Source organism: Aethalodelphis obliquidens, unplaced genomic scaffold (assembly GCF_003676395.1).
Source record: "Aethalodelphis obliquidens isolate GAN/ISIS:26980383/991018 unplaced genomic scaffold, ASM367639v1 scaffold34, whole genome shotgun sequence".
NCBI lineage: Eukaryota > Metazoa > Chordata > Mammalia > Artiodactyla > Delphinidae > Aethalodelphis > Aethalodelphis obliquidens.
The window spans coordinates 16,290,091-16,307,905 of record NW_020837978.1 but is presented as its reverse complement, the minus strand read 5'-3'; the positions used below and the strand labels follow the sequence as shown (position 1 = coordinate 16,307,905).

The 17,815-nt window shown below is 38.2% G+C and overlaps 1 protein-coding gene across 6 annotated transcripts in view; it reads right to left on the bottom strand.

Annotated features, from left to right (window-relative positions):
• The window catches only part of CDKAL1 (CDKAL1 threonylcarbamoyladenosine tRNA methylthiotransferase), a 665,364-nt gene that overhangs the window by 434,074 nt on the left and 213,475 nt on the right, over positions 1 to 17,815 (bottom strand). For all 6 annotated transcript variants that reach the window (XM_027128491.1, XM_027128492.1, XM_027128496.1 and 3 more), the window contains one exon: positions 7,935 to 8,055. In XM_027128491.1, the coding sequence (XP_026984292.1) occupies positions 7,935 to 8,055 (121 nt within the window). The remainder of the gene's footprint in view (positions 1 to 7,934; positions 8,056 to 17,815) is intronic.

Here is a 17,815-nt window from a genome sequence, read left to right as displayed (position 1 = left end):
GATTTTTATTTCCAACCTCTTATAAACCAGTATTTTTGTAAAATACAGTGAAAAGGAATTATAAGACACTGCAGCAACGTTAAATCATCTTAAAAGTTTCTAACATGCTTACTCTCAATTTCTATACTTGTCACAGACCAGTCATCAATAGTTAATAACCTGGCACTGGTCCATGGATCACACTTTGGGTAGCACTGGCTTGGACCATTAAGGATATTATTCTGTCTTGGTCCCTCCTTTACCCTCACTCTAGATACTGGGTAGAGGATTCTGGTTGCTTGAGGCTGACAATACTGTCTCATCTGGTTCAAGTGAAACTTTCGTGCAAGGTTCGATTTAATCACCCCAAAGAAGAAAGAGGACTTCACCAAGCTTATAAGAACAGGTGGACGGTGCCACCTTGCTTAATGAACTCTTATTGCAGATTCTGGACTGGGACTTGCTTTCATTATAACCTGACACTGGGCTGTAGAGAAGCAACTAATCCTCATTGGTAGGTACTACTGTCTATCAAAAAAACTTCTAAGAGTATACATGACAAAACTGACTTACATTAATTTACAGTCATCAGTGCCCAATATATAAAAAAGTGATATTGACCAATAATTTTTAAATAAATGAGTGACTATTAAGTCTGCTGAATTCTTTTTGGAAAATGTTTTATCTTGAGATACTGCCTCTTGGAAAAACGTGTCAGGACCTAATAGATGTCTCTGAGGACGGCACCGAGGCTGAGGGAGCTTTTCTCAAGAGAGCAGATTCAGGATAGTGCCACGGTTATTACAATCAGGACATGTAAACAGAACAGTACAGTATAACTAGGGAAAAAAAAGAACACTTATTTGTTGACACCATGCTAAGATATAAGAAGTTAATGAATCATTGAATATACTAAACACGTAGTCATTTCAAAGGGATTATAAAATAAAATATCCCAAATTTTATTCTCCAAAAATGTTAAAAAGATTCACCCTAATACAAGTGTGATATTGCATATATTCAACCTTCTAACAGGATCTTTTTGGAAACTTAATTCAAGCTTTATAAGAACACTTCTAATTACAGGTTGGCCAAAAAATTCGTTCGGGTTTTTCCATAAGATGTTACCAAAAACCCGAACGAACTTTTTGACCAACCCAATGAATTTTTTACCACCAAATTTTTTTAATAGAATGTTATTTTCTGAAAGCTGTAATTTAAAGAGTAACATTAAAAGATAGCATTTGAGGCTTATATTTTCCACACGTGTACTGACAATGGCAGTAGTCGTGTTTGATGACAAAGGTCAAGGAGAAGACCTTTTTACTTTGCTGCTGCCACATCTCATAGAGGGGCAGTAAGAGGATACCTGAGTATCTCACACCGCTTACATTCAGAGGTCTCAGGAGTCACTGCTGTGTACTCTCATGAAGAGTGTCATGCTGGCACCTAAAAGCATTCATTCCCCAGAACGTGGAACAGAACAAGACCCAAATCCTCCCCATACAGGAGCTGCAATTAACTGTGTTTACAGCTGGATTTTTTGGATTATTTCAGTCAATGTTAGTTACCTGTTGACTTGGGAAATGTTTATCTTTGTATATGTCATAATATCTAATACCATACCTGGTAATGTGGTAAGCACATAATCATTATATTTTCAAATGCATTGTGATTATATGTAGTTAATAATTATTTCATGTTTTAATCATTAGAACCAGAAAGATAGCAAAATGTTATTAGTAATGATCCTACTTCACTTCTATGAGAGAAATTTGCATTCTTTCTCTTTCATTCATTCATTCACCTATGTATCTAGCCCTGGAATAGGGACTGATAAATTCCGGACATTATAGAAAAAAAGTTGAAATATCTTAGTTTGTTTTCCAAAAGCTAAGATGTCACAGGGGGAAAAGTAACAGATACTTTAAAAAAATGTAATAAATTTAACTATGTAATCTCAAAGAAAATTAGATTCCCCTTAAAGGTTCCCATATACCATCATTTTATGTCTGGCAGATGGCAAACAACAAGAAAGATGATAAATTTTAAAAGTGAAAGTATCAGTAAAATATTACAGGGTCAGATGGTATTTTCTAAGATGTGTTTAGCCCTAGGGAGGATTACCCCTTCAAACTAGAGATAATCTGATAGTAGTATCTAAAAAATGATATACTTTATATCAGAACTGCTGAGTAGCACCCAACTCTTGGCTTTGGAAGAAGGAAAATTGCCAAGGGATTGTCAAGATGATGACTTTGATAGTGAGCGAGACAGCAAAATGAAGCAGAGATTTTCTTTATGGCCCATTTTCTGATTTTTAACTTTTTGTCCCCTGTATTTCCTTCTGTCTCCACACTCCATTCTTACTACTAGAAAAAAAATAAGGCAATCACACAAATGGGGTCCCCTGACAAAACCTGAGCTTTTCAACCTCAGCTCACTTCTTCCTTTTATGCACATATTGACTCCCTATTATACTGACCATGGCACCTGGTTGATACTTTTCTACATAAATATCCACAGATTTCCTACTCTGTTGTGCATCAGGACCATGACCTCACTCCACGAATTTCATGAAAAAAAATGGAACACTCTGGCATGACTCTTCAAATTTCATATATTTACCCCAGAAACAAGATTATTTCTGGCCAAATTTTTAATTAGAATCTCAGATTAGACAGAGCTTCCAGTTTATAGAAAATCTGTAGTGTAGAATATCAGCTGAACACCACCATCAAAGGGAGGAAATCGGAGAAGAAGAAAACTGACAAACCTTGGAAGGAGGGGGGATTCTGATCGAGAACTGGCTGTATCTCAAGTCAATGGAATCAAAAAGAGACCACAGGATATTAACCAAAACATAAAGGGACAGGACACTGAACCCTCCACCCTCCATTTTGCCTGACAGCATGGAGGAACTGAGCACCTTTCTCTAAATTGAATCAGTGAAGACCTTTAAGAAAAATGAACTGGTAAGTTCTACACTTAAACTTACATCCTTTACTCTTATGTCTGAGGAAGCATGAAGGTGTCTTTCTCTCCAACACTTACCTTTCTAACTATGTTCACAACTGTTCCTGTTTAAACAGTTTCTCCTGTCAATATATTTCTAATCCTTACCCCTCTGCCTCTAAACAAGCTCAGATAGAAATATCCTTGTATTCTAAAGACCACATCTCTCACTTTATAGCAGAACTCCTCCAAAGAGCAGTCCTCCTGTAGCAAGGCCTACTAATTTCTAACGTGGTTTGCAAATTTCCGGCTCTTTCGAAAATGATTCACCTAACCTGGCATTACTTCTCCTCAAGGGATCAGAAGTAATTGATAGTTAGACACTTCTTTTCATAAAACCTTCGCCACTGACTTGTTTTATTTCATAGATAATTCCTCTCTCTCCTCTTATTTCCTATATACAGGCACTGACCATTCACCTTCACTGACCTCAACTCTCACCCCTCCAACTAAGGCTTCTTTTTAGCCTTGTATTTCTATCTCCAACCACTCTTTGGAACTTCCAAATCCATGGTTACAAATAAATCCACTGGAGAATGCCAAAGCCCATCTTCTTAACCATTACACAGTACTGCCACCCTTGCTTTTCCTTCCCAAAACTACCACCCAGGCTCTCATTCCTTCCTGGCTTGGTTGCTATAGGAACCATAAGCAAGAAATGTGGGTGGCCTATAGATGCTGAAATTTCATTTCAAATGTCACTATAATGCAAAGCTTGTTCTGTTCCCACACTTGATATGATCCCTTGCTCCTGTGAACCCACAAAAGTGTCTGACGGGCGCAAGAGATAAGCCTCAGTCTCAGTCCCCTACTAGCTACACGACAAGGTGAAGTCACCTAACCGCTCTGTAACTTAGTTTCCTCATCTACTGAAAAATCTCACAAGGCTGTTGTGAGGATGAAATACAGGAAAAAATACACATTTCACAGAATTCTGTCTGGCCCACATTAAGCACTCAATATACATTAGCAATGATTAACTTCATTCTCTCCTGCATTTCAGTCACGTCCATACAGCTCTCATCATCCTACTAGACAAACATGTGCCTATTCATGTCCACAGGGAGTCCTTACCCCATAAGGGACAGTCTAGAAATAAGAGTGATATTGGACAAGGGGCAGCTAACCTCAGAAGGCTCACCTCAAAAAAAAAAGAATGTTGTAAATTGAGACAAGGAACCGAGTAGACCAAATTTTATATGCAATACAGCAAACATAAGAAGGATGAATAACTGAACATAAAATTGAGAGTACGGAAAGAAAAAATAAATGTTATTTAAGAACTAAAGGTACTCTTGGGCTTCCCTGGTGGCGCAGTGGTTGAGGGTTCGCCTGCCGATGTGGGGGACACGGGTTCGTGCCCCGGTCCGGGGGGATCCCACATGCCGTGGAGAGGCTGGGCCCGTGGGCCGTGGCCGCTGGGCCTGAGCGTCCGGAGCCTGTGCTCCGCGGCGGGAGAGGCCACGACAGTGAGAGGCCCGCGTACCGCAAAAAAAAAACAAAAACAAAAAAAACTAAAGGTACTCTTATTATACACAATGTGATCAAACAAGTAGTGGTCTCAGCTCATCCACAATCTAGCATGATATGAAATTTTCAACTTCTTCCTTGGCTAAAGCAACTAATATACTCCTTTTAAATTTTAAGTTAGAAACGTAACAAAGCATAACAACTCTGTAGAGTTTAATAGTAACTTTGCTAAATTACCAATACATGTAATAAAACTTGCTGAAAATGGGGTCCTTTCCCTAACTGATGAATAGAAAATTTATATGAAACTTATATATCCATATTTAATTTCAAAGCCACAAAACTTTGAAAAGTGTAAGATTTTGATGGAGATGATAATTTTCGCCTGAAAGAAATAATTATCCGTAGAACTCTTTTAAAACATTTAAATGTAAATGAAAAAAAGCAATGAGCTCTACTGGAGGTAAAAAAAATAAAATTCAAGGTAAAGATGTTAAGAGTGATACTGTCGACACACACTCACGGAGAGACTTTCATCTGAGAACAAGTGATAAGGCTGCAACTGATTCAGGAAGATGATTAGTCGTCAGAGAAGTTCAGAGACTCTTATCGCAACGAGTGACAGCACAGATTAATGCTCTCAACAGCAAAAGAATGTTTGCTAATTTATTTACTAAGAGGCAATGCTATACTGTAATATGAGAGATGTGAGAGGATGAGAACGTGAAAGGAAATACCCAGTGAGCTTTAAAAAAGTCTATAGCCTCATTATAAGAAACACTAAATCCAAGAGAAGAAAAATTCAAATTATAAATATATGAAAAATTTTAACTTAATGCTATTTAAAATGGCTACCTAGGGGAAATTTTGAAAAATACACGGCAAAATAAATTAGTAGTGGCTTGAAAATACAACACTGATTCAGCATTTATTGAGTGCTCACTTTGTCCTGGACCCTCAAGTCAGAGATAATAATAGTGATGACTGAAATACTTTCTGAGCTCACGAAGCTCATAACTAAGTAGAAAACATAAATCATGCATCCTGAGAAGTGCCACAATCAAGGTAAACAGGGAATGTTGTAGACGCACAACGGAAAGATGGAGGTATTTAGCCTGGTCAGGAGGGGAGGGACAAGCAGCCACCCAAAGGAAGGGGCACACAAGTGCGTACCGCAGGAGTACCCACAAGTAAGTGGAGAAATGGTAAGACACGCCAGGGGATCCTTACAGCACACAGACAGGCCTGGAGTCAAGAGAGAGAAGGACCTTGAGGCTGAGAAGGTCAAGTAGTTCAGTGAGACTGAATACTGGAGTGTGAGGTGGGGAGTGACAGAATGGAGAAGTACGGAGACTAAAAATATAAAGTATCTTTGAAAACAAACAGTTAAAATCGACACTCAGCAGGTCACAAGTAGCTACAAAGTCACCTTGATCCTAAGATAACAGATTCTAATACAAAAGGGTTTGACAGGCCCTAAAATAATAACATACTTAAAGGAATGTGCCAGTCAAAAAGGAGTTGATCAGTCCTGTGTTTTTTTTAAAAAATGAGACTATCAGAAACATTTAGACTTTGCCCCTCTAAAGACATTGTTTAGGAGAAAGTGCACTTAGCCAAACTCCAAGTATTACTGAGCAAGTAGCAAGGCAATTTGTACTGCAACAAGAAATTAACATGATCCCATTCAACTTTCTAATTATAGAACTCAATTATTCATTCATAAGTGAACATTTACTAAATCCCTACTGTGTACATACTTCTGTGTACTAAGGATACAATGATAAAAAAGAAAGTCAATTCCCTACCTTCATGGAGCTTATTACATGCCAGTGAGGGGAGACAGTTACAACATAGATGGACATATGTCTATTTCAATACCGAGAAATGTTACAAAGGAAAATAAGGCAAATATGGAGGAAAGGAAATGTAGGTATGCTGAAATTTTAATAGGAATTCGAATTCAGGCGTCAAAAACAACAGCAGCAGCAATGCAGGATGTGAAGGAAGGTGAAGAGTGACTGAGACAGAGGCAACAGCAAACAGCCTTACACCCATAACTTGGCTCAGGCTCCAGAGGATATATCAGATTCTCCGGTCAATGCGACAGCTACGCTTCTGACTGTTAAATTCTGACTTAGTCGCTAGTAGTCTCTGAGCTTGATGAGTCCAGGTTTATGAATCTTCCACACTGAAGGCCAGACACTGGTCCTGGACAAGTTCACGAAATCAATTGAAAGTCCCCAAGGGCTTTTAGGGAAAAGCCAAATGTCTTCTTCAACAGTCTTTGGCAGCAGTGGGGAGGATGAACCAGAGGTGGATGATAAGGCAAGAGAAAAGACAACCAGTGACAACACAGCTGCAACAGTGCAGGAGGAAAGGACAGCACTGGCTTGGAGAGAGGTAGAAAGATGCTGGAGCAGGAAAGATAAGTTCACCTGTTCTCAGTGGGAAAGATCATGAAGAAAGCAAAGGGTAGAAGGAGGACAATTTTTAAAAAGAGAGAAGGAAGATTAAAATTTAAAAGGAGCAGAAGGCTTAAATCTGTGGGAAATGTGAGGCAGCTGCATGAATGGAGGGACTTTCATGAGGTTTGAATTTAAATTTATTACCAGACTATGATAATATAAAGTGGGAAATAAGTAACTTTCTCAAATGGAGTCACTATTTAAAAGAACCAAATTCAACAAACGCAAATAAAACCAAGTATGACTGATTATACCAGGAGTTATAATCAGGCAGAACTTCAGACCAACATGGCAATTAAAGAGTACTTGATATTCAGTCACGATGTTCATCTTCAGTTTAAGGCTCATAAAAGTAACATTTAAAAATATTCATTTCAGATAGTTAATAATCAAAATATGGTTAGGATCTTGGGCAATATTTACTATAATGCTATTGAAAAAACTAGTCAAAGATGATGGGTGTATTAACCATTTCACAGAATGAAATACTCTTCTTGGGCTTCCCTGGCGGCGCAATGGTTGAGAGTCCGCCTGCCTATGCGGGGGACACGGGTTCGTGCCCCGGTCCGGGAAGATCCCACATGCCGTGGAGCGGCTGGGCCCGTGAGCCATGGCCACTAAGCCTGCGCGTCCGGAGCCTGTGCTCCGCAACGAGAGAGGCCACGAGAGTGGGCCGCATACCGCAAAAAAAAAAAAAAAAAAAAGAAGTAATACTCTTCTTGAAAAGATTTTAACCAAGGGCAGAGCTGGAAAACAAAATCCATGTTTATTACCAAAAAGAAGTTAGAGTAATGTTAATCAAAGAAAAAAACACTTGCTGCATATATAAGTGCAACTGCATACAGGGAACATCTTAGAGGGAACGATATTCATGTCTGATTTTTTTAAAAATTCATTTTTGATTTTTCTTCCCAAGGAAATGTTCAACTACTTTTCTGTGTCATATAGCCAGGAAAATTCATGGAGTATATTGAATATTTTATGAGTTAGAGAAAAGCTTACCCAGTGTTGATGGAAATGATTTCTATCAGTGGATTCTTCCTAATCTTTGGCAAATCCAGTCGTGCTCCCCCTAACCGTTTTCCATTATCCTTTTTCTGACCCAGCAGTCTCACAGAGTGACCTTCAAATAAAGCATAGAAAACACGTTAGCATGAGTCATACAACTTCACTTTAATTTACTGCTTTCAACAAATGTGTTAATATTTGCATTTAACTTTTTCTTTTATGAAAACAAATAAAAACAACCCGGAGAAGATATGATCACTGAACCTAAGAAATACTACCAAAGGGAAAGGCAGCGGTGTTCAAGTCCTACAGTCAAAAGTGCTTTGCTTAGAATATCTGCACATTAATACTGCACAGATGAGAGAAATAGAAATATCCTCAGAGTGTCATTCCACAGGTACGAATGGCCCCTAACATAGACCAGATATGTAAATATATGAAGCAGGAAGGGTTCACTTGGGCACTGGCCCTGCAGGCCAAGTGCAAAAGCAGATCATCTGCTCAAAGCAAACTGTAAATCAAAGAAGTAAAGAATTAAAAAGTTGAGATAAAATGACACTCTAGGGGGGCTTCGCTTGGTGGCGCAGTGGTTGAGAGTCCGCCTGCCGATGCAGGGGACACGGGTTCGTGTCCTGGTCCGGGAGGATCCCACATGCCACGGAGCGGCTGGGCCCGTGAGCCATGGCCGCTGAGCCTGCGCGTCCGGAGCCTGTGCTCTGCAACGGGAGAGGCCACAACAGTGAGAGGCCCGCGTACCGCAAAAAAAAAAAAGACACTCTAGGGTTGGATTTTTTAAGAACAAACAAAAGCTTTTAAACTTATTTTTTTTAAAACGTTACAAAAGAATCAGAACACTTCTAAGACCCATTAAAATGTTGAATTAATTGTAGTTACAGAAAAGTTGGAAGAATAGAATAATTCCCATCTCCTTGATATTCACTAAATATTATTTTCCATATTTATCACTTTCTCTATATACATATTATTTTTTATAACTTTACTGAAGTACATCCTGTAAAACTCACCCATTGTAAGTACACAATTCAATGATTTTAAATAAACTTACAGTTGTACAATCATCACAACCCATTTTTAGAACATTTCCATCACCCCCAAAACTCTCTCAAGCTTATTTATAGTCTATCCATGCTCCCATACCAAATATATTACATTTTGCTAATCTATCAACCAGCTGATGAACATTTGGACTGTTCCCAATTAACACCTTTTATAATAATGCTTCTATGAATATCTGAATACAGATCTTCATGCAGACATATGTGTTCACCTCTTAGACAGATTCCTAGGAAAAGAATTGTGGGTTATGTCATAAATTTATATTCACTTTTATAAGAAATAACTTTTCCAAAGAAGTGCTCCCATTTTATATCCCACCAGCAATGTATGAGGGTTTGAGTTTCTCCATATCACCAAGACCTCACTCATACTGTAACTTCTGACAACAGCTATTCTAGTGGGCATGCAGTGGTATATTATTGTGCTTTGAATGAATAATACGCATTCCATAATGACTAACGATATTGAGCACCTTTTCGTGTGATTAGCCAATTGTATTCCCATTTGGTAAAATGTTGTCATGGTTAATTTTTACGCGTCAACTTGCCTGGGCCACAGGGTGCCCAGACATTTAGCCAAACATTATTTTGGGTGTGTCTGTGAGGGTGTTTCTGGATGATACTGACATTTCAATCAGTAGACTGAGTAAAGCACACTACTCTCTCTAACACTGGTGGGCATTATCCAATTAATCAAAGACCTGAATAGAACAAAAATGCTGAGTAAGAGGGAAGTAACTCCTCCTGTCTGACTACTGAGCTGAGTAACTGGTCTTTTCCAGCCTTCAGACTCAAGACTGAAATATCAGCTCTTCTTGGGTCTCGCACCTGCGCAGTTGCCAGCTGTAACTTACACCAACAACTCTCCTGATTCTCAGACCTTTGGACCTGGACTGGAACTACACATCAGCTCTCTACAGTCTTCACCTTGCCGACTACAGACATTGGGAATTTTCAGCCTCCTTAATGGTGGGAGCCAATACCTTATAATACATCTCATGACACACACACACACACACACACACACACACACACACACACACACACACACACCCCTATTGGTTCTCTTTCTCTGAAGATCCCTCACTAATATAAATGTCTATTCCAGTATTTTGTCAATATTTTAGTTATTGCATTTGTCTTATTATTGAATTATAAGAATTCTTTTCATATTCTGGTTATATGACCTTTCTGAGATATATAATTTTTAAATATTTTCTCTCAGTCTGTGGCTTATAGTTTCACTTTCATAATGGCATCTTTTGAAAATTAAAGTTTTTTTTAATATAATGAAGTTCAACTTATCAATATTTTATTTTACAGCTCATGCTCTGGGTGTCATATCTCTGCCTAGCCCAAGAGCACAAAGATTTCTCCTACATTTTCTTCCACAAGTTGTTTTTTTTTTTAACATCTTTATTGGGGTATAATTGCTTTACAATGGTGTGTTAGTTTCTGCTTTATAACAAAGTGAATCAGTTATACATATACATATGTTCCCATATGTCTTCCCTCTTGCGTCTCCCTCCCTCCCACCCTCCCTATCCCACCCCTCCAGGCTGTCACAAAGCACCGAGCCAATATCCCTGTGCCATGCGGCTGCTTCCCACTAGCTATCTACCTTACGTTTGTTAGTGTGTATATGTCCATGACTCTCTCTCGCCCTGTCACAGCTCACCCTTCCCCCTCCCCATATCCTCAAGTCCGTTCTCCAATAGGTCTGCTTCTTTATTCCTGTCTTACCCCTAGGTTCTTCATGACATTTTTTTTTTCTTCTTAAATTCCATATATATGTGTTAGCATACAGTATTTGTCTTTTTCTTTCTGACTTACTTCACTCTGTATGACAGACTCTAGGTCTATCCACCTCATTACAAATAGCTCAATTTCGTTCTTCCACAAGTTTTATCGTTTTCACTCTCATAATTAGGTCTAGGATACACTGTGTTACTTTTTGTGTATAATAAAGGTCTAAGTTTATTTTTGCACATGGATAGTCAATTGTCCCAGAATCATTTCTTTTCCTTCTTTCTCCTTTGTGCCACTGCCATCACACATATTAACATATACAGTTGTATAAACCCTAAAATACAGTGCTACAATTGTTGTTTTATACAGTTGTATGTTTTTTAAAGAAAAATGTGAAAAAAATATATTTATAAAGTACTATATATTTACCCACATAATTACCACTTCTAGCACTCTTCATTTCCTCCTGGGGATTTCCATTTGGTACCACTTTCTGCCTGAAAAATTGTCTTCAGTATTTCTTGTAAATCAAGTCCACTAGCAAAAAATTTTTTATTTGGAAATGTCTTTATTTTGCTTCATTTGTGAAGGATACTTTTGCTGGATATATCAACAGAATTCTTAGTTGACAGTTTTGTTCCTTGAGCACTGAATATATCACTCCACTGTCTTTGACCTATAGTGCTTCTGGTGAGAAGTCAACTATTAATCTTGTTGTTCTCTGGTACACAGTATGTCATTTCTCTCTTATGCTGTCAAGATTTTCCCTCTCTTTCTACAATGACTACGATGTGTATAGGTATGGATATCTGGGACTTCTCTACATGGAATTCATTTAGCTTTTTGGATCCGAAAGTAATGGTTTTCATAAAATTTGCGAAGTTTTCATCCAGTACGGTTTAAAACTACTGTTGTTGCTGTTGCTGTTTTTCACTGTATCCTTTTCTTTTGTGATTCCCATGACACATTTTTTGGTGTGCCAGATGTTGTCCCAATGGTCTCTGAGGCCCTTTTCATTTTTCCTCTTTTCTTCTATCCAAATCAGATCATTTCCCTTGGTCTATCCACAGATTTTTTTCTTCGGCCATCTCAAATCTGCAGTTGAGCCCCTCTAATGAATGTTTTCATTTCAGCTACTGTACTTTTCAACTCCAGATTTCCTATTGGTTCTCTTTATAATTCCTATCATTTTGTGATTCTGTACTCAAGTCACCGTCATCATCCTTTTCTTAAATGCTTTTCACATTGTTTCACTTAGTTCTTTCAAGTCTTTGCTAAATCCAACACTTATGGCCGCTCAACGACAGTCGATACTGACTTTTTTCCCGCTTGAACGTGGTTATACATGGTTTCTTTGTATGTATCATAATATTTTGTTAAATACTAGAAATTTTAGCTAATATATTGTAGCAACTCTCAATTCATATTAACCACCCAAAGTGTAGTCTATGAAGTTTATGTCTCCACAATGAATGGTCATTAATCTCCTTTCTTAGCTTTTTTGGCTTTCTTCCCTCCAAAGCGTCACTTCCCAGCAGTCAATTCTGTATCTGCATAGCAAAGCTAAGTCAAGGACTGGTCACGTATATGCTCAAACACCTTAAACCAGTAAGATTCCTAACGAGGTGCTGATTGATCTGTGTATGAGACGAGAGCATTCAAACTTAGGGCCATTTTCAAGCCTGCCCCACCTTTTACTTTCTCCTGGGCTTTCTTGGGTCCTCTCCCACCTTCTCATGATGTGCATACAAGCTCCAGCCAACAGATAAGTGTAGGCAGCTTGGGCCCCCTCTGGTCCCTGCTGTGCATGTGCACAACGTCCGATCACTTTACAGTTTGCGAAGACTTATCAAGCATCCTCTCTCTGTCTCACCTCCCAGAAGTCTCTACTAAATCCATGGCTAGTCTGTCTGTCTACCACTCCTGCCAAACAGGCCTACAACTTCAGGTGTGTAGAGCCAGAGACACCCCATCCCCCAACCCCCCGCCCCCCGTCACGCGCCATAAACATCTTCACTTTCCCAAACGGTCCTCCAAGTCAACTGAGCCTTCTTGGGAGCAGCAGTGAAGCTGCTGGTTTTTACAGCCTGCCCTGCCCTGGTTGAACAACCTTGCCCACAGAGCTGAGGAAGGAAAACGGCAGGAGCACCAGGCACAAACACCACAGACTCACACTGTTCTTACCCAAAGCTCAGTTGTTTGCACAAATAAACACTTCTCGTTTGCTGCCTGCTTTTACTCACTTTCCAGAATGCAAGAATGGCTTGTTTCTGACCATGTGTCCAGCTTTGTTGTTGCTTGTGGGGAGATCTGTTGACCTTCTCACGCAGTCGTGCCACAAGCTAATCAAAGCCCACTTTTTAAAAGCAATTATTTAAAATAACTTCAAATACATAATTAGTACAGATATAAGATTCTAAGCAATTATATGTATGTTTCATCACCCCTCATTTCAGAAAGATATACTGCTTAAACATCTCCTGTACAGACAGCTTTTCAGGACCAGAAGTAATAAAACCATCAGTCATGGCCTTTTTTGTACTAATCGCTTTAATAAGAAACATTAAGTACTTCATTCATTCTGAAAATTCTTGCTCTGATGGAGAAACACAGTTAGACTCAAGCATTTGGCATACCAGATTTCACAGATTTTCAAGATAAGTTGAACTCTTCAATCACAAGTCCAGTTAATGAAGAGGTGGGCAAGATTGGCATGATAACATAATAGTTCTCTGAGAGATGCCAAAAGTTCAATAATGACTACGCAAAGGCATGCTATTTTCATACTAGCCTGAGACAAATTTCATTATATCCTGCTGAGACTTCAGCAATATGAGCCTGTACTAATAACATTTGATAAATTATTCATCTCCAACTATCTACATGCAAATAAAGGAACATATCCTGCCTGATGATATAATGAGTTATTTTCCAATCCAATGATTCATTAAAGAGTGGCAGACCTAGCAACAGTCTGGTTTTTTTTTAATTGAAAAATATACCACACTAAAAACAAAGTAGGAAATAACATAAAAGTCCCTCATTATATCTGGTCAAAGATGAAAGAAAGGAAATTCAACCACATAATGATTATTTTTTAAAAAAACAGACTAGCAGAATAGAACTTTTGTACTTGTTATACCATCTTTTTAAAAAATCCTTTTGCAAACAGAAGGATTTGTTTGCTATTTGTTTGCTAATATACTTTGCTATTTCAAAGTAACTCCTTAAATCTATAGACCACAGAATAAAAACATATACTACAAATCAATACCCATTATATGTGCAGTTATCAATATTATTACCCTCTAAAACAAACTGAAATTTGACAGAATAAATAATAAAACTGAAGGAGATGTCTTAAAGAAGGTGTATCTGTGGGACGAAAAGGAAAGGAAACAAGGACTCAGGAACAGGGAAACATGCTGAAGGAATAAAAATGTGAAAGGTAAAAAGGAAACTTTTGAGGCAAATTTATACTGAAAATGAACATGCTATACTTATGAAGGGACCAAGCCGTAAGGACCACCATTAGACACACACTGTTTCTCTATACAATCCCTTCTGATTAGTCACTGATGCCTAGCACTGTGAAAGAAAAAGAACACTGCTCAATGAGTACCAATTTATTTTGTGACTACTGCGGATTTCATCACCCTTTGTGGCTAGACTGAAGAGAAGGAGAGGAAGAAAAGAAATCAGGACAACAGAGTTTGAAAGAAAAGGAGAGTGAAAATATTGGTTTTTACATCATTTCAATCACACGTAATGAGAAATTAAAGGAGGAAGTATTAATAGGAACAGATGGGAACAATGATGCTCAGTGTGACCAGATAAACTGATAATAACATGAGACCACTGAGGAGACAGGGATAAAGATGTAAGTTATTAAAATAGAAATATGCAATTTTAATCCAAGGATGAAAAACGAAGATTGCCTTATATGTAGAATGGGACATACTCAAATATTCTATTTCCAAGATTTTATCTTTCCCATTTTCAATGTAAATTCACATTTCATCTCCTCTAAATAATGGTCAAATATGTCTCAGTGGGCTTATTAACCATCTTTAATAAACATCTCTCTAAGTTGTTACTTACAAGTGTCACATAAAATTCAGTCCTGTTAAACCAAATTTAATTTTAAGCCTGAGGCTTTCAGCAGTTATTTATAAATCAGCTACAAAACCCTGATTCTGTGCTCGTTTTTACATTTGATCTAATCCAGTAAAGAATGTTACTAAACTATTTTTTTTAGCTAAAATTATTATATATTACAAAGTATTGAACCAAAAGTTAGTTTGTTTTATATAATTCACTATTATATGCACACCTGTGAATTCATAACACTGAAAAACCTATACGAAAAAAGGCATATTTTGTACAATAACAGCTATACTCGTTGAATCAATATTCAGTGTGGTTTATGGATCTTCATGAGCAAATAATCTTTCCCAAATCCCACAGCGCTAACTGCACTGAACATTATTAGAGCTGAGGAAAAACATCCCACCCATACATACTAGAAAGCCCTGTCTGTCAACATGTCAAGAAGCCAATTATAATGGTCATTCAAAAGCAGAAAAGTACCCACCCCTGTAATATAAGCATATATGTAAACACACATGCACGCACGCGCGCACACACACACACACACACACACACTGATAGAAACAGGACTACCTACAAAATACGTATTTATTAATTAAATTATGTTTCTACATACAAAGCAATCGTTCCCCCTCTGGTTCTCAAAGCTAAAGTCATTTGTACAAGTTAGCCTTAGAATATCATTACACATTATAGACACACCAATAATCTGGCAACTTGGACTCCAATTGTTTATTTCTTTTTCCTTTAATTTCTTTTTCTTCTAAAGCCTCTATAAACAGCCAGACTTTCCTTCAATACTTCATTCTTCTCACCTAATTTTAAAGGCCATTCACTGTTTCCTTAATATGTTACCACCCACCTCCACTACCACCAGAGAGGCCTCATGCCAAGTTGCTGTCATCTCTTATACTAACTGCTCTCACTTCACACAAATTCAGTCCTATTAACAGACATTCTGAAGACCTATCTGAACCCTAAACTCTGGGTCGTCCTGCTGGAAAGCTTCCTAATAAAAGCAAACCCAACCCAATGCTGGGGCAGAGGGTAAGAGAAGACTGGTAGATATACAAACAAAAACAAAAACAAAAAAATGAGTAAATGCACTACAGACATCAATTCTCACTTAAGAGAGCCCCATCAATTTGAATATTGTTTAAGAATATTAGAAAGGAAAGCTCAGTTTACTGTTTTTCTACAAAATGCTTGGAGCTGTTACTCAGCATGGCCTCCAAAGGCTTTTTAACTACTTAATTACACAGAAAAACAAAAATTTAGCCCAAGTTTGTCTCTGCTCCGTTCAATGTCATTCCTCATATGTCAGCTCCTCCCAAGAAAGCAAGCATCCTCTAATGGTCACACTAAGTAACTCTCCTGAAATATTCTCATTTTAAAAGAAGAAAGCAAAGTGAAACAAAGATGTTGGGTTAAGTGAAAGAAGCAGCTAGTCTGGGTTGGAAAATTTTACCCGAAATGCTAGAATTGACTCAAAACACAAGATCATTACAATTCAAGCGCCAATTTTAGCTACTAAGATTTCAGCAATTACTAAGAATTTAAATGTTAACTAGAACGATGACACCTAGAAAAAAACATTAAAATAAGAGAAGAATGGTAAGAATCAACTGTCCAAAAAGACAGAATTCAAAGCGTGAATCAAAGTATAAGCAAAGAGAGCCTCTACTAAGGTCCTGATGTTACCAGCATGCATTTCCAGAGTTTTGGGTTGGAGAGGAAGCTAAGATAAGGACAGAACACAAAGTTTAAATCCCCTCAAAGTTTGAGGGTTATTTAATATCAAAACTCTTCTTGCACAAAAAAGTATCTACACTATAATTATAATGATGTGAAATTTATGTATGATTCAGAACTGTGGAAGATGTAAAGATGAAAACATGTTGGAATGGAGAATTCTAAGGCAACTTTTTCTTCCATTCGTACAGCACTGTTGGTACAACTAATGACAACTATTTTCAAGTCATCATACTGGACAAAGAATATAAAAAATAAATAATCCACATAAGCAAGATGTCTTCTTATAGTAATGGAAATACCTTCTGGAGGCAAACTACCAGAAGCATTTAATTTTATGATTTAATTACATCTTTTGCAAGCAGATATACCTTTTATGACAGTGGGAGATTTATACGGTGCCAACTTACTTTTCACAATCTAAATCAAGTGTACATCAAAATACTCACAAGTCAAAGCACTCGCACATCAGTTAACTCCACCTCAGTACTGACCCTTAAAAGAACTCAGGTGGTTGGCTGTCTTGCTACAGTAGGCTCCCCTGAATTCTATATATTTCTTTTCTTTTTTCCCCACACTCTATTTATTTACTTTTTTATTTTTAAAATTTGTGTTGAAGTATAGTTGCTTTACAATGCTGCGTTAGTTTTTACCATACAGCGAAGTGAATCTGCTATACGTATACATATATCCCCTTTTTTGGATTACCTTCCCATTTAGGTCACCACACATCTCCTGAATTCTAGTAGCTCCAAGGCTTTAATGTTTTGGGGTGTTTTTTTTGTTTGTTTTGTTTTGTTTGTGGTACGTGGGCCTCTCACTGCTGTGGCCTCTCCCGTTGCGGAGCACAGGCTCCGGACGCACAGGCTCAGTGGCCGTGGCTCACGGGCCCAGCCGCTCCGCGGCATGTGGGATCTTCCCAGACCGGGGCACAAACCCATGTCCCCTGTATAGGCAGGCGGACTCTCAACCACTGTACCACCAGGGGAGCCCTGGGGTGTTTTTTTTAACATCTTTATTGGAGTATAATTGCTTTACAATGGTGTGTCAGTTTCTGCTATATAACAAAGTGAATCAGCCATACGTATACATATATCCCCATATCCCCTCCCTCTTGCATCTCCCTCCCACCCTCCCTATCCCACCCCTCTAGGTGGACACAAAGCACCGAGCTGATCTCCCTGTGCT